The 23,724-nt window shown below is 40.5% G+C and overlaps 1 protein-coding gene across 4 annotated transcripts in view; it reads left to right on the plus strand.

Moving 5' to 3' along the window:
• Nucleotides 1-23,724, plus strand: part of fhod3a (formin homology 2 domain containing 3a) — a 70,658-nt gene that overhangs the window by 8,449 nt on the left and 38,485 nt on the right. For all 4 annotated transcript variants that reach the window (XM_016675173.1, XM_016675172.1, XM_016675174.1 and 1 more), the window contains exons 2-3: nt 624-733; nt 4,439-4,506. In XM_016675173.1, coding sequence (XP_016530659.1) covers nt 624-733; nt 4,439-4,506 — 178 coding nt within the window. The remainder of the gene's footprint in view (nt 1-623; nt 734-4,438; nt 4,507-23,724) is intronic.

Below are 23,724 nucleotides of genomic sequence, written 5' to 3' on the forward strand. Positions count from 1 at the left end.
TTTTTGTACGAGAAACAGAATGTGCTAACTCGTATACATGTGAGGAAGAGGAAGGTTTTGGGTGAAACCCCTTGCGCCCCGTTCACAGATAAAAATGCTGAATCTTCACGCCTAATACGAATTTAAACAAAATTCAAGTGTCACATTTCCCGCAGCTGGTATTTACATGCTCTAAAAGCTGCCCCTTCGCTCTGTGTTCCACTCTGGTTTTGGTTTCACGTCCCTGCAGCTTTTATTACGAGTTAATTCCCTCAGCAGCTCCGCCGTAATGCCAAAAGCAGATCCCCCACCGCCGCAAGCGGCCGCCGCTCCTCCACCGACAACTTGTACACGGCGTTTGTTGGAACCAATAAAGCGGCTTTATTTCAGAGGCTCGCATTGTTTCTTCTCATTCAAGGGATGTGAAACATAAATAGACGTAAGTAAGTGACCGCTTGAAAAGTGGGTCCAGTCGTCTGCGTCAGTCACCACATGGGCTTTACAAGCCTTTTCCGGCGGGCGAAAGCGAGGTTTGAGTTGAGTTTAAATGGGCGCCACGAGATGCTTTTGATTGTTTTTGGTTCGATTTCTGTCTTTCGTCAGGTGTTTTTCATGACGGCTGTTTCTTTCTTGTGTCCTTGCAGCTCGATGATTGTACGCTTCAGCTGTCCCACAATGGGACCTACCTGGACCTGGAGTCCTCGCTGGCCGAGCAACGGGACGAGCTGGAGGGGTTTCAGGCGGACGACGCAGGGTAAGGCCTCATCGCCGCACCGCAACGGGTCAAAGCCTCTTCTGCCCCTCACAAAACATGTCCTCCGAGTTCCTTCTTTTCTCACATAACGAGCAGAATCGCAAGCTGCTGGATGTGGATTTTTTTTTTTTTTTTTTTGGAAGCACAAGTTCATGGAAAGTATGAAGCACTCTGTAAAGCAGGTCAGATGTGCCCTCCTTTCCAGAGCAATAACTCTTCTCTCTGTTTTTTTGGTTTTCTTTTTCTTCTTTTAATAAATGACATACTGGCCTTTAGTGTAGTAAAAGAAAAAAAAATCAAAACTGGAAGGTATAAAGGACAGGTTGTGCTGACACTAAATTGTAGCAAAAAAAACAAAACAAAAACGTGGTCACGTATATCGCTGTAGTTTTCCAGTTTGTGCTTCTGTTTAGAGCCAGGAGAAACCTCTCCCTGGAGGCTTCAGGATTTGCTATAAAACCTGAAACTATGAGAACATTCGTTGCCATTTGCAAGGGTATTAATACCCACTGAGATTTTCCACACTTTGTCACTTGCAACCACAAATCCAATGTAATTTATTAGGATTTTATACTCCAGACTAAGAGTCAGCAACCTTTTACAATCCGAGGAGTCATCTTTTTTTTTTCCTTTTCTCGTAATCAAACGGAAACAACCCCAAAAAGTTAATATTTTGATTGGCTTTTGTTTTTTTGTTTGCTTTTTTTTCTTTCTTTTTTTATACAACTGCAACAGGAAACCTGTTTTTATGTTTCAATTCAAGAACAATTTCACTCCTATTTTTAGGTTTAACATATAGAAAAACATCAAACCTTTACAAAAAGAAAATAAATAAATATGTTTAACATATTTACAAAAAATACTGCAAAAAATGTGTTAATTTATCTTTCTACTAATGTTGTTTTTCTATTGTGTTTATCTTTTGTTTTATTTAAGCCACATTTTTGTTAAATTAGTCTGACTCTGGTTAGTGGATGAGTGTCAGGTGAATGCACGGCCTTGGGATTAATAAAGTTTTCTCAATTTGAATATCATAGCAACAAAGAGTGAGATTTATTAGAGGAACTTCTGCACAGACATTGCCTGAAGTCATTTTGTCATATATTTTTAAAAAAAAGTTCAGTTCTTTATAATTTTTGGTCAAAGCCATTAAGAGTCAAGAGTATCGCAGCGCTGGCCTTCTCCCATCTGTTGCCGTGCACTGATGGTCAGCTGGCTCAAAGACAACTTGCTTCACTTTCTTTTTTTCTTACAAGAAAGAGAAATCAAGCTGTTGGAAATCTTCCAGTTGTGATCTAAGCATCGCAATCTGTCAGCGTTAGACTCGGTTTCACTCAATGTTTTCATCTTCATTAGAAACGATGACTATTACAGATACATCTGCCTTCCAAAGACACGTGACTAGGAAACATTTTCAGAGTTTTGTTATTGTCACAGCCCCGTTTTCAAGACCAGCCAAACAAATCATGTCATTTTAGCATAGTTAATCTTAATAGCTTGTGTTTTTTTTTCTCTCTCTCTATAATTGGAAATAGTTTGGTGAGGTTAGGAAGATATTCAGTGACATAAAAATAAAAAACATTGAGCACACTGTAGGAAAAAACAAAAACAAAGTGATTTTGTCTTGCTTTCAAGTGTATTTCAGTACATTTAAATTAAGACATTAAACTGACAATTTACTTTTCAGCAAGACCTTGGACCTTGTTTTAAGTCAATCATTTATTAACATTGATAATAAAGTTTTAGTTTCACTGGCAGATGCCTTCACTTATAACAAGACTTTTTTCCCCCATGTAATAAGTTTAGAAATCTGTCAGGGGAGCTAGTACTTTAAAAAAAAAATCAAATTAAGGAATTATTGACTTAACACAAGCTCCTATATCTTACTGGAAAGTTACTTGCGAGTTAGTACACCTGAAATGAGACAAAACTAAGATATTTGCACTAGAAACTACACATAAGATACTTCGTAAGCAGCAGAACGTTTGAAAACCCGAAACAATCATGAATGCGTTTAACCACGTTTGCTAGCTTAGCTAATTCCTAGCTTAACAAGCAACCCCTGCCAACTTTAGCAAATTAATTAAACCACACTTTAGAGGAACTTTTTTGTTGTCTGGTTTTGTTTTTTTGCGCCTGAAGCGTGTTCCCGTTAGACCCCTGAGTATCACACGCACACACACACACACACGCACGCACACACACACACACGGCAGCTGCTAATGGGGGGCTGTTTGTGTGCGGTTGGGACATTGTGTGTTTGTGGAGAGTTGAGGTATGTTGATCTGTTTGGGGACGGCGTGGTCGGTGCTGGCTGTCCCCCAGATGAGCGATGTTCTTCGTGTCTATTTGTATGCCTACTTGTTTCCATGTGTACATTTCTTAGTCCCTGTGTGCCCACGTGTCCAGAGGACGGACAGGTGAATAATAATTTGTATGATCACTCTTTAAGATGGACACTTTTTCAAATTTGTAAATTGTTCACAGTCAGAGTGACTTTTTTTTAATCTGTTTATTTTATGGTTTAATTTGTGTTCTCTAGTTTAAGATCTCGTAACTATTTTGAAAATCAACAACATGTGGCGAGGCTAATTCCTGATTGGACGTGGCTCTTTGTTCAGCTACGTAATGGGGAATTCCAATACCTGCGTTTGACAAATCCCCGTTTTATATTACACACACAACGCGCGCAAAAAATAAATGGTTTTACCTTGATTATTGTCATACTAAATATTTCAACTTCTAAGATGGATGGAAGACCTAGAAGAAGGAAAAAAATACCCCTTTGGCCAGAGAACTGCAGCTTCTCATACATGATGAAGCATTTTGGTCACCAGATTTTCACTCCGAATTTTCCCACAAGTCAAATATGCGTCGGGACTCCAGCTGTGGCGGGACCCCGCTCACCGCAGCTCGCAGTAAACAAAGTCCCTTCACGGCACGGACAGCTCAGCGTCCGAAGGCCTGGGAGAGAAAATCGCTGTGAGATTATGTCGTGCTCTGATCTCCTTCTGAGCTGTTTTTTTATTTTTTTTTAATCTTCCTTTGTACCAATTAAAACATTAAAAATAAATCTGAACCAGACTGAGTCTCTGATCTCTAATGCTGCATTTTTTAAATCCACTTTAAGTTTTTCTACGCCGCATTATTGTTGCTTTGCTAACATAACAGAATATAGAGAACACTTTGACAGATTGTGTTGATATTTTCCTTCACTTCCCAGCTGATAACAGAAATCTGTCTGCTCTCTTCTTTATATTTTGCTTCTCTGCTTGGTTTTGCATAAGTAGCGGCACTGCAGCAGCACACACTGTCAGAGCGGTGCTTTCCCTGCTTTTGTTCGATTTTATCACGTTGGCGATGGAAGACACTGATTCGTCCTTAAAGATCAGGGGGTGTCTTGCTGAGTGTGTATATGAACGCACATCAACATGTTGGCATGCAGAGGTTTATTTTTTTTTTTGCGTGTGTGTGTGTGTATAAATGTTTGTTGTGTCTCCTTGCGTTTCTGCTGTCTAATCTCCAGGTTCAGATGTGTATCAGTATAGGGGAGCAAATTTGATGCAGGTCACTGTCTGTCTGCAAAATACAAAACCTCTGTCGCTTCCCACACAGCAAACATAAATTATTACATGTGTCCAAAAAAAAAAAATCAATTTATTTGTAATTTTTATGGTTGATTTGTTTCCCCCTCCACTGTTTCAGGTCCAGAGGGAAGAAGCACAGTGTTGTTTTGCGGACCCAGCTGACCGTCCGTGTCCACGCCTGCATCGGTGAGTGCTGTATGATGAGCTTCTGCTTTTGTGCGAAACTCTTTATTTCTCCTGACGCTCTCACACACACACGCACACACACACACACACACACACACACACACACACACACGCACGTCATCTGAAACACCGACTCCTAAAAATACACACATCACACCGTGTGTTTGAGGTACTTTTAAAAGCCTGTAAAGCGCTATCATATGCGGCGTTGATTAGTGTGTGAAAACTTCTGTAATTTTACCATCATTTAAAAAAAAAACTGGTTGTGAACTGATTTAAATTGGCAGTGAAACCTTTGAGGCAGGTGTGATCTCACTGCAGCTCACCACTCCTTTTACTGTAGAGTTTTAGAGAATAGAGATGCACAAATCAAATATTGGTGATGTCATATCTCCAGTTCCTCTGTAGCTTTGGCTAACTGTTAGCTACTGATTTTAGCTGTTTTGGATGTGACTCACAATTAGTAACATTCGAATACAACTGGGAGAAAGAGAGACTTAAAATCTCTTTTATTTTTTCCAAATCCAGAGGAAAGGATTTAGTTGGCATTTTAAAGTTCCTTGTAACTAGTAACGCTTTTATTAGCACCCTTAGCACCTGTTAGCTACTGATTTTAGCTTTTTTGGATATGTCTTTAATAAACACAATCAATGACAATCAAAAATGGTTGAGACAGGAAGAGTTAAAAATCTATTTTACTTTTCAAAACCCGAAGAGAAGGATTTATTCAATATTTCAAACTTCTCCACGATTAGCGATGTTTCCATTAGCACCGTTAGCTCATGTAGCACTAAACGTCAGTTGCTATTTGTATTTCATGGAGATTGCAGACCCTTACATATTCAGTTAATTTCAGAGGACAATGTACAAATCTTCTCCATTTCCAAACTAAAATTCATCCATTTTTTATGCTAGCTAATTAGCAATACAAAAACCAAGCTGGCAGATGTCAGGTGGCAGCGAGGGGAGTAAAAATGTAACAACACAAACTATATAAATAAAGGAGATGGAGAATCCCAGGTGGTTGTTTAGATTTATTGTACTAAATAAATGTTCAAGTATGTGCCACTTTCCACAATAAGGTTTTGAATAATGTTTAGGAACGACACTTTGACTTTAAATTAGAACCAAAATGCTGCTCTGTAATCACGAAGGATTCCGCAGGTTTTCACTTTCTTTCTTCCTGGTAAACGCTTCTCTTCTGCTTCCTCCATGACTGGCCAACATTCTCCGTGCCACTGATAGCCGTGCTAAATCTGGATCACAGAATCGCTCCAGCCAATTGGCTGAGAACGTGACGAGGTGAAAGGTCGCTCCAAAACGGGGCGTCGGATGTCGGGGAGAGAAAAGTTGCTCATGTAGGAAAATAATAAATATTTGACATTATTCAAGGAGATTTTTTTTAAATCCAGTTGAACAAGCTGCATCAAAATTATGAGACTGATTTTAGAATATTAGATATTTTATGCGTTTTGCAAAGTCTAGTAAAAATGTCAGATTCGGTTTCTGTATGTGTAAACTCTGATCCCATGAGTTTACACGGGTCGTAACCGTGCACAGATAAATCTCTCTCTCACGCTGGAAAACCAATCTCTGGTCTCTTCTGATAAAAGGCTCTTCCTTATAATATTTGATGTATTATATTTTTGAACGGCTTCAGTAAATAGCAGTCTGTGTTAAAGCAACACTGAATATCAACCTAAATGGTTGAAATGTATTTTTTATGACATATAAAAAAAAAATACATAATAAATGATTAGCTAAATGTTCCATGGGATAATTGTTGTAAAAATGTATTTAATAGACAATTTATTTATTAATTTTGTTGCACAAAAAATAAAAAAAATGAGGCTAATATTAGTGGAGGTGAACAGATCCAGGATTAGCCCCGCCCCTCGACTTTAATGGACGATTTTGACAGCTAAAGTTATTTCATGGTGATGTAGAGCTGGACAATAAATCAGTAACAATATTTATCGCATCAGACGGATCAATAGCAGTAGAGATAATTCTCGATAATTTACCTGAAATCTGATCCAGAATCAGATATATCAATTAGACATTTATTTTAATTCATGGTATATTTAATTAATGATATGCTGATGCATTTATTATTTTCAATTTTGTCCCTTTTAGCTCTCCATATAATGAAACCTGTATGCTTGTCCTGTTGCAATAAACAAACACTTTAAACGAGCCACACAGATCCATTCACTCAGCAGATCTTCTGGCCCGTAACCTTTAGTCGTTCGCTCATTTGACTTTCTGTAATCCCTCTGACTCTTGACCTTCAAATCCCCTCGGTAGCGGTCAACCGACTCTCCGCTAAATGAAAAATCTGTCACGTCCAGATTGTTTGCGTGGGGAGGACGCTCGGTGGTCGCTGGGCAGACCACCGATTGCGAGCCGTGCCTTCGGGTTAAACGACTCGTGCGATTGGTTGTGCCGTGAACAGAGTTCAGGCCGTACGAACGGTTTTCCACGAATCGCCTCAGTTCCGCTTGCCGTTTTTCGCATCGATGTCGGACATGAGGGAGAACCTGCGGCCTTCCTCGGTGCGCCGCTTGTCTCTTTTCATACGTGTGAGAAAAAACAAAACAAAACAAAAAAACAAACCCACAGCATGACTACGGAAAACACGGCTCTCCTGAGAATTTCTTAGCACTGCCGTGGAAAGATCAAATTACATGCAGGCTTCCCTTCTTGGGATTAAAGAAGCTCGCTGGTGTGTGTGTGTGTGATTGTGTGGCAGTGTATGCGTGAGCTAATGAGGTTTTATGTTGTAGATGAAAAAAAAGAAAAGAGGGGAAACAGTGGTCAGGTCAGCAAAACGGCCAGGTTCATTTTTGGGACAAACTCCACTCTGCATACAGAAAGAGACGCTTTTCGTCCCACGAGGGAATCTGGCTGTTTTGTCTTTTTCACGCAGGCTGGTATCCGATATCCAAGGTGTCAGCTTTAGCTTAACCAGGAGCTCATTATTTTTCCTCTTCAGATTTACCCGTGTACGCTCTCTCCTGTTTGAGGTTTAATTTTAGTTGTCTCTTTCACAGCAGGGTTGTTGTGCGTTAGGAGGGTGTAAAGAGGTGGAATGACGCCGAGGTGTTATCTTTAGAAAGCGTTGACGGCACAGAAACATGTAGAGCTCTGAACGTCAACACATCTAATGGCTAGACGCAGGGGGAGGCTTTAGGGATCCACTGGAGTGAGTGTGTGTGTGTGGGGTGGGAAAAATGGTGAATTGTTCCTTTTTGTCACCTTCTCAACGTTGAACTGCGTAGTCAACGTCAGAGCTTCAAGTTAGGAGAAAGAAAAAGTTTGGAAAAGGGTAAACGTAACAGAAACAGTGGGGAAAAATATATTTTTTTGACATCAGCATTCAGTGGCTTAAAAATAAAATAACTTTAAAATAAAAATAAAAAACCCACAACACCATCCATGCTACATAAGAAAAATGCGACATAGAATTTCTTAGCTATTATTAGATATTAGATATTATTATTCTTTTTTTTAAACAGTAACCCAGAGAGGACAGATTCAAAACAAAGATTCAATAAAGTGTGAACTGGCTGCAGACTTTACCAGTTCACACCAGTAAATTCACCATTTGGCTTCCCTGTCTTTCAAACCATCACATATGGAAAATGATTTATTTGTGAGGTAAAGTGCTTCTGCAAATTTTCCTCCAAAATGGTCAATGATTCTGGGTCTATGTGACTGATAACTCCCACCTGCAGGGGTCAGTATTTCTTACATTTCTGCCTAATCCTTACTTGATGTCCAGTTGTTGTCCATGATCGAGGAACAAAAAGTCAAATTTTCGTCCTTAATTAGGGCAAATACTGCAAACATTTCTTTTAAATATTGCTAAAGTAGCACCAGAAAGTTTGTGAGTTTTATCCATGTGTGGGATGCTTCACTGTTATTAGTAGTGACAGATACTACATGCTTACATGCTTGGATTAGAATATAGAACCTAATTCATCTATTAAAAAAATCTTATCAGGGTGCTGTGGTGGCGCAGGAGTTAAACACAACCCACATATGGAGGCCTCAGTCCTCGAGTGGCTGTCACAGGTTCGATTCCCGGCCTGGTGACCTTAGCCGCATGTCTTCCCCCTCTCTCGTTACCCACTTTCCTGTTAACAAACTATCAAATAAAGGCCAATAGAGCCAATAAAACCTTTAAAAAAAATCTTATCTGTGACCCATCTTTTTTAAAACACGGCCCAAAAAATTTAGATTTTGTTTTTCAGCTGCTAGCTTAATCTGAGATTGTTTGTGCTCAGCCTCAGCTTCATTCATGATTTTATTGTGGCTTCAAACAAAATGTCTTGACAGCTGCCTTAACTCTGCAGGATTGTCTTAATGAAACGTTGGCATCGTACGGAGTGCACCGGGTGTACTTTACTTGGTTGTTTTATAAACTTTCATTTGATTAAGCTCCACATCTGTATTGACGTTTTGGTTATCGATGGTTAGGAATTCTTCAAGTTGTTAGTCATTTATGTTTGTGCCCTCGATTTTCGAAGTAGGTGGAAGACTGCTTGCACAGCATCCATCCATCCATCCATTTTCTGTCGCTTATCCGGGATCGGGTTGCGGGGGCAGCAGCTTCAGAAGGGAGGCCCAGACTTCCCTCTCCCCAGCCACTTCTTCCAGCTCCTCCGGGGGAACCTCAAGGCGTTCCCAGGCCAGCCGAGAGACATAGTCCCTCGGACTGTCCCAGGAGGCCCTGGGTCTTCCCCAGGCCCTGCGTCTTCCCCAGGGCCTCCTCCCGGTGGGACGTGCCCGGAACACCTCACAAGGGAGGTGTCCAGGAGGCATCCTTACCAGATGCCCGAGCCACTTCAACTGGCTCCTCTCGACGTGGAGGAGCAGCGGCTCTACTTCTCACCCTATCTCTAAGGGAGAGCCCAGCCACCCTGCGGACGAAACCCATTTCGGCCGCTTGTATCCGTGATCTTGTTCTTTCGGTCATGACCCAAAGCAGAACACCACTCGAGTTCAGATCAGTGGGGGGCGTTCCTCCCAACCACGCCCCTTCAGGTCTCACACAGTGAGAGTACTTCCAGAGGGGAAGTACTGCTTGCACAGCAGTTCTCATTTATTCTGTACCCATAATGCATCACTGCAGAGCTAGAGCTTGTAGAGTGATGGTAAATACTTTAAGGTCTACTAAAGTCTTGGATTTTTTCTCACTGAAAACATGGTCAATGTTAGCAATTGTCAAAATAGTCAACAACTGTAAAACTTAAACCGTGAGTGAAAGGTCTGTTCCACAGCATCACCTCCTGAAGCTCACAAACTGCACAGAAAGGTACAAAAACAATATTTTTCCTGTTGAGGTTGAAATAATATGTTATAATACATGTGTCATTGACAGATGGTGGGTGTCAACATGGTTGAAATTAGCGTTTAGCCTTAGCTTCTGCTAAATACCACGTGGCGTAGCGTTAGCAGGAACTAATGTTTATGATCGGCGCTTCAGGGTTTGCACAACTAACTTTGTAGTTAGTGATTCTCACCATGAACATTCATGACTGTTCATCATAAATACTGTCAGATGAACAAGCAGTGAGAAAAATTATCTTCATCCAAAACTTGAAAACATTAACTTGTTGTAGTTCTTTGTAGAAAGTTATTATGCCAGATTATAAATAGACGACTGAGTTCTCCGTAAACTTGCATTTCGAAATGCAAGTTTTGTGTTTTGTGAGTGGGACACCTGTAATGTAAAACACACTCTTCCGAAGTGGTTTCACGGTGTCAGGTGTTTTTGCTGATGCTTTGGTAAACGAGTACTTGCTGTTGTCAAAACAATGCGATTTAGACATAAAAGATGACCGTAAAGTAAAATGATGTCAAATTTTTATATAGTTGTCGTATGTGCAGGTGCTGAGTTAAATACGGTGGGACAAAATGCTCTGTGTTTCCCATGCAGCCTCATTTCCCAGGCCTTCCCGAAGCGAAGGGATTCTCGGTAATTCATGTGATAAAGTAAGAAGAGGTGATGTTCTCTGACAGGTAAAGCTCCCCGTAATGAGAGGTGCAGCAGGTGAAACAAAAGAGTTCGACTGCAGAACAAAGGGCCTCGCATGTGTTTCTTTTGGAGTCTGTTCAATCCCTTGGCACCGTGTTGTGGAATTCAGCCCTCTTCGCAAAAAATTTGGCTTCCCACTCTTGGATTTCTGCCCCCCCCAATTATCCCATCCCTAATCACCCCCCACAGGATCGCAGAGGAACAGTGGGGCGGCAAAAGGGTCGAGCTGGAGTTTGACTTCCTCTCTTCGCGCCGTTACATAACACAAACTGGGCAGGCTTGGCCGAAAACCCTGAAAACCCGAGGGTTGCTCTCAAGTTCGCTGCCCACCTTCTCAGCCCCTAACAAGATTCCCTGCACCCTAAAAACAAAACACCCCTGCCGTCACACTTCCATCCAAACGTTGAAATGACACGCAGGTAAGGAAAGCACAAAGATCCCACTGTGTCTCAAAACCCGAACGGTTGTATTTTGAGGATTTGACGGCATCAGCGAGTTATACAATTGGAAATCTTTGTAAATAGGGGCTTACGGACAGGGTGGTCTGTAGTGCTATTAGGGGTAGATGCTGCTGATAGCTTCACAGTGGTAGTGGCAACAGTGCATTGTTAGCATGCAGCACAATGAGTTGAAACAGCTGTTTTCAACATCGGTTGTACTGTGTCGTCCTCCTGAGGGCGGCGATAAGGCCTGCTAATGGCACTATGCGAGATGGTTCAGCTGAGAGGGATGCAGAGGGCATCTGTGGCTGCACAGTCAAAGTTTAGGCACATAAAATACTCGTGCTGGCATGCGTCCCTGTATCAACCTGAAGGCGGAAATGCTCTAACCGCTCTTTAATCTGGCTTTGTTTTGTGTTTAACTTCAAACAGCTATGCTAGTAAACGTTCCCCACCGTCTCTTCTCCTTTTCTTTGCTCCTCTGTAAACTTTTCTTTCTTTGTCTCGTGGCTCATTACGAGGTTCTCCCAGCATGATAAACACGACAGTATCACGGCATTGGCAAAAGAATTTAAAGACAAAGTGCAAATCATGGTCAAACCTTCATTTAGAAATATCAGCCATTTCTGATCATTTGACAGTTATGATTGATGTTTGCTGTGATACCATATTTAAAGTTACTATAATAACATTTAATTATTGTTATTTTGATTTTGACACTTGCTAAAAAAAAAAAAAAAACACAAAATAACCCCTCAAATCTTATTTGCATTCATGTGCAAAGTTTGTTTCTGACAGGAAGCGAACGCTTTTTGCATCTTTCCAGTGTTATTTATTTAGAGGGTTTATTATATCTACATCTTTTAGGGTTGGAAGGCTCTTTTCCATAACCCTAATCTTTACCTTCCTACACAGATTCTCCATCAAATTCAAGTCTAGGTGCTGGCTGAAACTCTGAAAAAACGTTAATGTTGAAGTTAAAGTCAGAACAAATACAGCTATTAAGATCACTGTTCATACCTGTGCGTATGTGTGTGGTTTCCCTTCAACCAGATGACAGAAACAGGAGGGGGAGGGAAAGTGGTGTGGTAATCTATTCTCTGGTAACACTCAGGTGTGTCCTTCAAGCAACTTTAACAGCATCTTGTTAAAAGCCACCTCCTTTTCTTTGAAGATGGATTGTTTCACTCTACGTTTGCATCCTTTGTTTCGTGGTGTCTCTCTCTGTTTTATCTTGTGCTATTACCCACACTTCCCTAAGAAAAAACTATTAAAAAAAAGAAAAAAAAATCAAGTCTTGCTTTTTAAACATTTTCACACGCAGAGAGGAGGAATGTGAAAAATCCAGAAGCAGTTTTTGCTTTTTTACCTCACCACCAGCTAAAAAGCACCCACATGTCATGCTTTAGTTACTGCTGTGGGATCAAGAGATGTGGGAGCGCTAACTGTGTTAGCCACGTTAGAGAAGCCATTCGTCTCTCAGCTGAACTTTGTTATAGTTTAGGTTGTGTCGTGTCGTTTGATGAGCGAAGGACCCAAACGTAGGAAGTCGGTAAATTCCTTCAATACGAAATCTTTACAGACACAGGAAGTTAAGCAAAACGTGTACACAGTCATATTCAGGAAATCGTTGTGATGGGGCTCATTTGCTAGATTAAAATTACCTTTTGAAAATGATAATCTTTAAGCACGTATTAAAAATACTATTGAGAAATGAAATGAAATGAATGACATTTTTTTCATTGGCCTGATGTAATGTAAATAATCTTAGAAATTGTGTTTTCTAATCAATCTATATATTATGTTTCACGTAGTGAGTACTAAAAAAAAAATCTGCTTTTCAATAATCAAACCTGTTGCGTATGATAGTAACAGGAAGGATGATTTGTGAACCAAACCAGGTGGTTGTTAGCAAAAGGTTTGTTAGCAGTTGTTGCTAATAAGCTGCTAACAGTAGTAGCTTGTTAGCAGCAAGCTGAGGGTTAAAGGAGGGAGCTAAAGTTAAACTGAGGACATGCTAACAGGGAACCAGAACTCCAAAATATTAGCTAAAAACATTTAAGAAAAATAATTAAGTTAAGCTATACTTTATAATGTAATCATAGAATGGCATCTAAATTAAATTGCTTAGTGTAATCTTTGACCAAAAACCTAACATAACTCAGTACAAAGACAACAATTAGCAAGTTGTGAGCAGCAAGCTAGCTTTTCTGATTAGCACATTTGCCTGACAGCTAACGCAACATTTAAATTGAGTTTATTTTCTATTTTTACCTGTAATTAGAAGCCAAAGTATCCAGAAGGTTTACTTAGTAATTCCTCACTTTAAAAATGACTTATAACATGATTTATTTGTAAAATAACAAATAACCATTTGTTATTTTTCCCATAACAAATACCTATGGTGGTTCTAAATCATAAAATTGTCAATATTTAGAGTCAGGAGTTGTGATGGCAAGAAAGACCTGATGAAGAGCAAACTTCATCTCGAAGCCGCACACAGTAAACGTGATTTTAAGCGACACAGTAAAACATCCAATGCTCACAGTTAGAGAATCACACAATGTTCTGTGTCAGATTATGCTACTGCTGCAATAAAAGATGAATTTATTATAAGGCTTTATACGCATCTCCACCAGGGCAGCCAATAAACGTGGAGCACAAGTGCCTCCAAAACGTTCTGCTAAAATAAGACATCAAGTTGTAATGAACTCAGCGTACGTTCCCAAAATGTATTTCTTTCATTTGGGGTGACAGTTTTACCACCGTCTTGTAATGCGTCCAGGCAGCGCGAGAGTGAAAATTACCCTACACCCTCGCTCTCTTTCCAGAAGTGTATCTTTTCTGGGTTTATTGATCCTTCACTGCGGTGCGGCGGCTTCTCTCTGTGGATGTGGCAGGGTTTTTCCCCAAGCTCTGGTTCTGCTGACAAACACGACAGGCTCAAACTGTTGCGTTGCGGCACAACACGCTGCCGTTTGTGGTCCGCTCCCCCAAAGTCTGTGTGTGATTACTGGAAGAAGGCATGAAATATACCATTACCACGGAGCGTTTCGTCTGGGCTTGTTCGTACGCTGCACCAGAGTGCGCTGGCACGAAACCTCTGACCGGTCTGGTTTAATAATCATTTTCGAAGCGATTACATAATGCAATAAAACATTACAGTTGCCACAAGCTAAGTGCGCAGAATGCACAGTTGGATTGTCATCCAGGAGCCGAGTTGTGGAGATGATGGGTTTAGAGGATGTGTGGAAAGAAACGGGGAGAGAAAACGGTTTCCAAGGGAATGGTAAATCACTTAGGGCAGAGGGGACACCGGGGGAAAACAAAGCGAGGAGGAAATGCACCTGCCAGACCGAGCAGCAGAAGTAGGACAGCCGAATGCTGCAGCACACAGCACCTTGCAAAAGTATTCGTACCCCTAAAGATTTTTTTTTCCCTTTCACATTTTTGCGGCATTACAACCACAAACTTGCATTTAATGCAATACAAAAAACATAATGTTCATAATTCTTAGTTCTGATAATTTCTGGTATCCTAATTCTTATTTTGATTAGCTCAGTTTTCTGCTTTGCTTCTGTTCAGTCAATTCTTAGTTATACCAGTTAGATTATGTTTAATTATATATTCTTTGCTATAGTTGTGCATATTTTCCTAGTTCCTCTGTTTGTGTGCTCTCCCTCGCCCTCCACCTCTCTCTCTCTCTCTCTCGCCCTCCACCTCTCTCTGTCTCTCTCTCTCTCTCCTCACACCTTCAACCCATTAGCTAATCAGGTTGCACTGGATTTTATTTAAGGATAAAGAAAGGCACACCACATTTGTTAAAATCTAAATCTTTGTTTCACTTTCCTTCAATTTCACAATTATGAAGTCATCTTTGGTAGTTCATCACACAAAAACCCAATAAAATAAAATACTTAGATTTGTGTAGTTTTTATGTATAAAAAAGAGGTAGAGAAGTAGAATATGAACTGCAATGCTGCTGTGGTACAGAACGCATTTAGGCAGCAGCTCATGTTGGAACGGACAACGTGTGCGCTTGCAGGACAGAACGCGATCTGATTGTATGTCAGACGAGGATTTTAGTCGGTTAATCCAGTCAGTAAGGAGCAGGTATCCTCCACTAGCCTCTTTGTTTACTCACTCCGACTTTCCTCTGGCTTCACCGTCTGTCTCTCCCGTGTTTGTCTTTCTGACTCACCTGCTGTCACCAGAACGTTTCATGGAACGCCAGTCAGCGCTCAAGTGCTAATGAAGACGTTTACAGACGGTAACTCAACATTATTACCCTGCTTTACATGAGGATTAGCGCTCAGTGTTTGAAAGAACCCATTCACAAATGAGAGCAAGTCGTCGTACAAAGCTTATTATGATTATTACACACAATCGCTTCCCTTCGACGGCCATGTTTTTGTGTTTTTTTTCCCCCCCAAATTGGACGGACAACGTCTTTGGCCCATTGAATCCAATTAGTTAACAATCAGAGGAGCGGCGAGCGTGAGAAATGGAAAAACGGATAGAATGTGTATAAGAGAGACCTGATGACAAACAGTGGGCTTGTTTCACACGTGCACATTTTGTACGCAAGACTGAGCACCGAAATATTTCCCACCACTTGCTTTCATGTCTGAGCGCGCTCCATTAAGAGGTAAAAAAAAAACTCTGGCTGCACTCTCTAAGAACGGCCTCATGCCGAAGCAAAGCAGTAATGGACATGAGGTCAGCCGCATGCAAAAGAGCTAAATGAGGACGGATCGGAAAGAATGTACCTTTAACGAGAGCTGGTTAAAATTAACACTGTTTGAAATCTGTAATTTGAGAGAAACATTTATTTTCTCCTCTTTTTTTGTTGTTACTTTGTCATATCATGATAGATATTTGATATAATTTCTTTCAACAGCCTCTAAATATAGAAATGAAACAGTTTTAGCTTCGGGCAAACATACATTGAAACAGTTTTGATTTATCTCACACCCCAGCGTACTTTATGGTAATGTAAAGTCAGATATTCTCTCCAGAATTTTGTGATTGTTTTTGTGATTTAAAAAAGAAAATCTAAATTTCAGATTTTGTGATGCTACTTTGGAAATATTTGCACAGAATTTTGCAATATTTCTTCCCTTATATGAAAAAATATGTGGGGGAAAAAAATCAGCAGACGGATTGGACACAATTTTATTCTTTGAAGCACTTGAAGAGCTTGATTTTCGGTATTTGCCATATCGATCCCAGACGATAACCTGACATCAGGCTGCGGTGTAGTAGAAGTAAGAAATACTGCCACCTGCAGGTTGGAGTGAACGGTCGCTTAAGCCCAATGTTTTTGACAGTTTCCGCGGAAAATTTGCAATATGTCACAGTTATGAATCAGTGTGAAAAAATGTGTGCATCTTTTGACTCTGTGTGAATTTCTGCAATCACAGAATCGCAAAAAATAAATAAATAAATAAATAAATAAAAAGATGGACTTGTAAGGGAATGGAAAAGCTGTTTTCAAAATATTTTATGTGTGGAAAAAAAAAACAGAAAAGTGGGAAAAATGTTTGTATTCAGCTCCCCTGAGTCGCTACCTTTTACAGCTGGATGTTACTGCAACTACATCTGCAAGACTTTTGCTAATTCCAATATATTTCCTTTCAGCATTAGTTGTCATCATCAGCTTGGCGTATTTAAAAACTCATAGGTTTTTGGTTTTAATATGATGAAATATCAGTCCTTTTTTAATAGCTTTGAAAGGCATCGTAAATGAACGATAGTATCTCTCAGGCTGCAGTGCAGCAACGATGGTCCGTGTTTGTGTCTTGGTGCGTAAATGTAGGGCGATGGGGTCTTAGGTCCACGACAACACATGCTGCTGGTACTAAACTCAGAATATGCCGCATTTAGGTTGTAATTATCTGTGACTGAGCCTTTTGGACTAAAACAGAAGTGCCAGGATGTAAAAGGAGGGTCACAAGCAAGTTTCTTTGCAAGGATGTAGAGTGTTTGGCATTGTCCGCATTTGTATTATGCCTGCAAATGTTCATGTATAAGTAAGTCTGCCTTGATGAGGCCATCTGTTTTCGAGCTTTTAGCACAGCTGTTATCCTTCAGCAGGTTTAAAGGTGCATTTCATCATCTAAAGCATCAGTGTAGATTTGCATGGACAGTCAGAGGCAGTGAATCTGTTTAAGGTGACTGATACTGGGAGTTAGCTTAGCCATGACTTGGAAAAATAGCACTAAAAACATCAAAAGTTGTCATACCAACAAAAGTCTTGCAGGCTGTTGCCGCTTTTTAAGCAAGTGTTTGGACTGCGGCATAGCTGGCGATTGCAGGAAGTTAGAAGAGTTGCAGTTTAAGACTCTCGTTAGCTTTGGATTTAACAGTCACATGACTGGGACTAATCCATTGATTGTTTTATGTTACGTGCCAAATTACATGCTCAGATAATAATGGTAAGGTTTTTCCTCAGCCAAAAGAGTTTGTTCAATTCAGTTAAATTCAATTCACTTTATTCATAAAGTACCAATTTACAACGAATGTCATCTCAAGGCACTTGAACACCATTTCAATTCAATCATACATAATCTATGATGTTTTGAGAAGTTACCTGTTTATCAAGAGTTGAATTTTTGTAAATCTTTAGAAAAAAAAAACGTTACGTAACAAGTGTTTGTGTTTCCCATCTTGATTTTTTTATTTTTTTTTTTGCCTTTGAGAATTCTTACAGATAATTCGCCTTTAGCTGTTTCCCTCTTTTCTCTCTTGTTTTCACACACTCTAAACTCACAAGGCCTCCGTCGTCATCCGCGCTGTCAGCAGCCCATAGCAGTCTGACTGTTGGCCAAACCCAGCAGACTGAAAAAGAATAAAGACATTCGCAAAGTCCTCAGCAGTCTAGACCGAGACTGAAATCGTTTGTTATTAAAAATACGATCTTACGGCAAATTGAAGGATTTTTTTATTTCTTTTTTTCTCTTTTATGTCACTACACAGAGAAGTTATTGAAGAAGGAAAGTACATGTCAGCTTTTGCTTTTGCACAAGACACTAAAGCTGACGTGGAAAGAAATATTTTTGGCTGCTCACGCACAAGGAAAGTAGTTATTTTGAGCGCATTGTCTTCAAAGGAAAACAATTGCAGACGCCACAGGGACAAGCTTTGAATTTTAAAATGCCTCATTGAGAAGAGTACGACGCAGTGCATGACCTCAGCAGAGCCTGAACTCTGGTGCTCAGGTCATTACAGTAGGCCTGACACCTAATACGTCCTAAATATAGCGAGATAGCAGAGAGAGGGAAAGACTTCCGGGGATTTAGTCAAGCTCTCCAACATGCCAACACACTTCACCCTCCTCTGGATTTTTTTTTTTTTTTTTTTCATTTCGGTACGTCTGCAGTCCAGGTTTAACAACCGACAGGCTGATCGGCCCAGACAGCCGTTTAGGGCGGCTTATTTTAAGGGGTGCAAAGAAATCCCCAAGAAACATGAGTCAGCGGTTATTACTTGGCTTAAATATGGGGCTACCAGCTGTGACCCACCTGCTTTGGCATGATAAACACACACTAGGAAAATATAACACTTGGCTAACTGCCTGGTTAACCAGATAGGCACACACAAAGTGAGCCTGTCTGTAAATATCTTGCGTCCTGATATAGATACATTGAAATGAAATGATTCCTTCAGGTCAAAAGGAAAGTCAGTGGAGTTCATCTGCAGTCTTGGTGATTTCAGGCTGGTTTGCTATACATGTATGTCCTTCCTGTTGCTAGTGGTGAGCTAACCTAAGAGTGCTAATCATAGATATTTGTTTTGCTAACGCTGAAGAACTACAACAGCTGTTTTTAGCAGGAGCTAATGCTAATGTGCTAAAGCGCTAAAATGAATTCAAATTTATCTACCCTTGAAGAACTACAACCCTTGAGCACCCATTTAATTTTGACTGTATAATTTATCTTTTATGCCCATAGATACTGTGTTCATGTTCTTATATTTATATTTTGTTCTTGTGTGTTTCTTGTTTGAAATGAAGTTATTTTAGGGGGGAAAGAGAGACAACTTCAGAATAAGAGCATGACTATAAACGTCAAATTACTTGAAGAATTCTTACCAGACTTTAACACAGCTGTCGAACTTCACTCACGTGAAAATTTACAAAACAGCCGAGGAAATTTGCGCTTTAAAATTTATACGGAAAAATTAAGCTAAGTCCACTAAACTTTTTTTTAAGTTGGCAAAGGTGCTAAATGATAAATTAGCTCTGCTGTTAGCGGATTAGCTGAAAGGAGCCACTGCCTATCGCCATTCATTCTTTGTGTTTATGTAATAAACGCATGCTCTGGCTTTCCTGCCAAAGGGAGTAACTCACTATTGAATTAGAAAAATATTCCTCTTACAACCTAAACTCATCTGAAACCAGGCAGTACCGATGTTGAGAAACTTCTCCAAAGCCACCATCTCAAAGAAAGAAAACATGTTTGTCTCTTTGCCAATAGTTTTATATTAAAGTTGTTTTTTATCTTATACTTTATTTTAGTGGATCATGTGTTCAGTGGACATTCTTTCAACCCATCACTCGCCACTAAGAGTCTCTAGCTAAAACCACTCACAAAAAAGCGTCAGAACTACCCGCCCTGAAATTACACACGATGTTTCCGCTTGATGATGATGCAGAAAGACAGTCACTTGCTCAGGCGGAAAGTTAGACAACGCCTCCAGTTTCTTGTCCTCGTTTGATTTGCCTCGACTGAAACCGAACCAAGAAATGGCCGTGGCACCAGCCCCAGTGGCACTCGTGAAGGCTGAACTGTAATCTTGGATTATTGGCAATAAAATGTGGTCCGGGTTGCTATGGTAACACGGCAACATGCTATTAAGGCAGCAACAGTGCAAAGAAAGAGATGTGATTGCTTTTATTTAAAACAGGAAAGCCTTAAATGTACTGCTGATGGAAAAAAAAACACATTTATTATTAGTTTTAATTGTGTTATCTGTGACATTTGTTAGATACTTTCTGACGTCTCTACAGCAGAGTGCTTTGCTACTCCACTTGCTTTTTAAATCTTTTATTCAAATTCAAACTTGTCACCTGTCACAGCTGAGGTCCGTGGCTTACACAAATACAGACTGACTGTACAATGGACTCCATTGTTGGATGGTTAGTCTAAGTCTTTGATTTTGTAACTCAAGAGTGGCTCAAGTCGAGCTTTGAAATTTGAGTCACTTCCTTTTTTGTTGAGACTGGTGTTAGAGGCTCTATGGTGACATCATTAGTAATCAACTCAATTCAGGTGAGTTTGTTTATACAGCGCCGATCCGCCGCACGCCTTCTTACGGCAAAAAAAGAGAGAGAACAGTGACCAATCTATTTGATAGAGAGAAAGATTTTAAGTCCACCTTTCAGAAAAAAGCTCATCTTCTAACTTCACTCTGAACATTTTTGTGTTATTTACTCATTTAGGACTGTTTTGTTTTTCCTTTTTTTTTTTTTTTTAGGTTAAAGTACCAAACGTTTCTTCTTTTTTTCAGCTTAGCTGAAACTTGAATATGTGCTATGGCTATCTAAATCTCAGAGTTATCTTATCCTTGGGATAAAGTATCAACAATCCACAGGCGCATAGACGTTCATCTCGAGATGACAGAAACGCCTCTGTTTGTAGTTGTTCAGCTCGTTTTTAGGCCTCTACAAGTTTAAACTCACATAGAGATGCTCTTTCTCTGGCACTCACTGAAGTCACTTTAAACCGTAACGATAATTAAAATGGAGACGTCTAGCTGTTTTGAACTTTCTAGTGGCCGGTTTTCAGGCAAAATGTGTCTAAAGGGATGCATTTCAAAAGAAAACACATTTATTTCGATTTATCTTTGTTCTGTGATGCACAAATACTACTACAATACCTTACATCCAGCAAAGATAAACAATGTATCTGTTTATTTTGAGCTCTGATTTTGACAGCCTGATGATTTTATATATATATATATATATATATATATATATATATATATATATATATACTTTAAACATTTATAGCATTGTTATGTTGAAGATTCAGCTCATGCTCACAGAGCGGGGAGAATGGATCTGTGCTGTGGAGTGGAGGGCATGTCTCTACATTATCTGTTCATGTCCACCTGCACAGTCTCACTTTTATTCTCCTGAATAAAGCGGGTCCCCTTAGAGAAACATGTACTTATCTGACTGCCTGTTGTTAAGACTGAGGATTAAGCTCAGAGGCAGTAAACTGTTTGCTAAGGGCTTTTCGGTAGAATAAGAAAGCAGTTACCTGGGGACTCTTTTGTTTTGTTTTTTTTCTTCTTCTCCTTCTTTGCAAATATTGTACTCGACCAAACCAAGAGTAGATCTCTGTGTTTTACAGCAGCAGAGGACGAGGCCTTGCTTTATCCATTTTGACCTTTTCTGTTCTGGAGAACGTGTGGATGGTGCAGTAAATGTTAACGGATTAGTCAAAGCTGAAGGGGTCACAGCATTAATCGCATTGTGACAGGAGGGGCAGGAGGAGGGATTGGACCACTCCTGAACGACAAAGCAGACAGCCTGGGCAGTCAGGGAGTCTCTGTTCCTCTGTGGAGGAAACTCACACACACTCACACACTCACACACATGCACGCACATGCAGAAGTAGGACGGTTCAAAAACGACCCCCATCGTCCCCTGCATAATTTGTTTCATTATTATTATGTCAGCGATTACATTGCGTCAGGGATGCACAGATTTGCTTTTCTCACTTTCAATACCGAAATGTATATTTATATCTGATACAGAAAAATGGTGCTGAATTGACTTAAAATTGTTCTTTTTTTTTTTACATACAGACATAAATGTATTATCCATCCATTTTCTTTACACCCTTGTCCCTTAGTGGGGTCAGGAGGGGTGCTGGTGCTTATCTCCAGCTAACGTTCTGGGTGAGAGGCGGGGTTCACCCTGGACAGGTCGCCAGTCTGTTGCAGGGCAACACAGAGACAGACAGGACACACAACCATGCACACACACACACACTCACGACATAAATGTATTAAATCACAAATTTCTTTGATAACTCTGCAACAGTACAGCAGAATACACCAACAGCTTCACAAGCTAGGTCAAACATGTAAATGCAACACGACTTTAATTTGTTCAGTCAGTGCAATTAGGAGTAGAAGAGCCAATGCAAACTACCTTGTGACTAGCATGGTCAAACATGCAACAGTAAATTAACTGCAACAAACCTACTGTCAGATGGTTCAGAAAGTGCAATTAGGAATTAAAGTATAGAATTAGAATGAACAGATCCGCCTTTATGAATCAGGCACATTGTCAGAACTTTTTTCAACATTGGGACCAATACAGATATCACTATCGTTTCAATGCGTCGGTGCTTTGGGTAGCAAACTTCAATGTAATTTCTCAATTAATTCACTTTTAATGTTAATTATTAGTTCACCTAGAGATACACCAATCGATAAACCAATTCAGAAATGTTGCTCATATGTGTCTGGAAGTAAGTTCCAGAGGAGTGGTATTTGACATATAAAAGTTCAAAGTCATCACAGGTCAGATATCGTAGTTTTTAGTTGCTTATAGCGATATTTCTCAAAATACTTTAGAAACAACGAAGATAACCCATTCTCTTGTTTGACTTCCACCTTGCTTTATGGAGATTAGGACCCTGGAAGCGGAGCGTTGTCCTAAAGGACAGGTCAGGTCTGACGCTGGAGGGTCATCCGAGGACGTGGGGCGAAACAGCGCGGACACGAGCTGCGAGTCCTCCAAAACAAAACCGTAAAACTGCAAGAGGGCCTATAAATGAAACGCGCCTCGGTGTCTTTGCTTTCGTCGGTTTGTCTGCCGGCCCCGCTCTGGCTCACACATGTACGCACGGAGCCCATCAGCAGGCGCACAGGCCACAATGACACATCCCAGTGAGGCTTGATGCTTTTCTTGTGACAATAAGGAAAGCAGGCGCCAGGCGAAAGGAAGGGTGACCAGCGAGAGACACGTGGACACTGCAAAACGTGGATTTTATTTTTTTTTCCCACCTTCTAATCTGATCTGTGTGTTGGAGTTGGAGCTGTAGACGGGGTGTCTTTTTCTTCCTTCTTTTTAAGACAGAATTTTTTTTTAAATATGTTTTCACAGGAAGCTTTAAACTTGGGAGTGAGCTGCAGTCGACCTGGATCACCCTCTTAAGAACTGACAATTAGGCATCTGCATTAAAGCAGGTGGTTGGATACGAGAGTTATTTATGTTTCAATCCTTTCCAGCTTGTTTCCGCAGTGTTAACACAGCTGCAGCCCACGGTGTCAACTGGAAAGCGGTCCATTAATTATTTAGCCTGCCCAAAGCATGTTTACTCTGGAGCAAAATGGCAGTAATGCCGACCAGGTGTATCCTTGCCATTACCGTGACAACACTGACACAGCAACAAGGTGGAATGTTGATGCTGGTGTTTCACCTGTGGGCTTTAAAACTCTACACGATAAACCCCGAGTGTAGAAGGTGGGATTCGAAGAAAGCATCTGGAGCAGAAATAACTGGCGCGTCTTATCGCTGTTGCTGACGTGCTCCAGATGCAGAGGCTGGCTGTTGGTAAAGGTTACCCTGACAGTGCCACTCGTGCTCTGATGAAGATCACAAACGACACACAGAAGGGCTTTGGAAAAGCCGCGACTGCCAGATTGGACGTTTGAGTGGCCTCTTGATTTCCAGGGAAGTCTTTGGCAAACTCGGGACCGCTGGACTTAGCCGAG

The sequence above is a fragment of the Poecilia formosa genome, unplaced genomic scaffold (genome assembly GCF_000485575.1).
Source record: "Poecilia formosa unplaced genomic scaffold, Poecilia_formosa-5.1.2 Scaffold107, whole genome shotgun sequence".
Lineage (NCBI taxonomy): Eukaryota > Metazoa > Chordata > Actinopteri > Cyprinodontiformes > Poeciliidae > Poecilia > Poecilia formosa.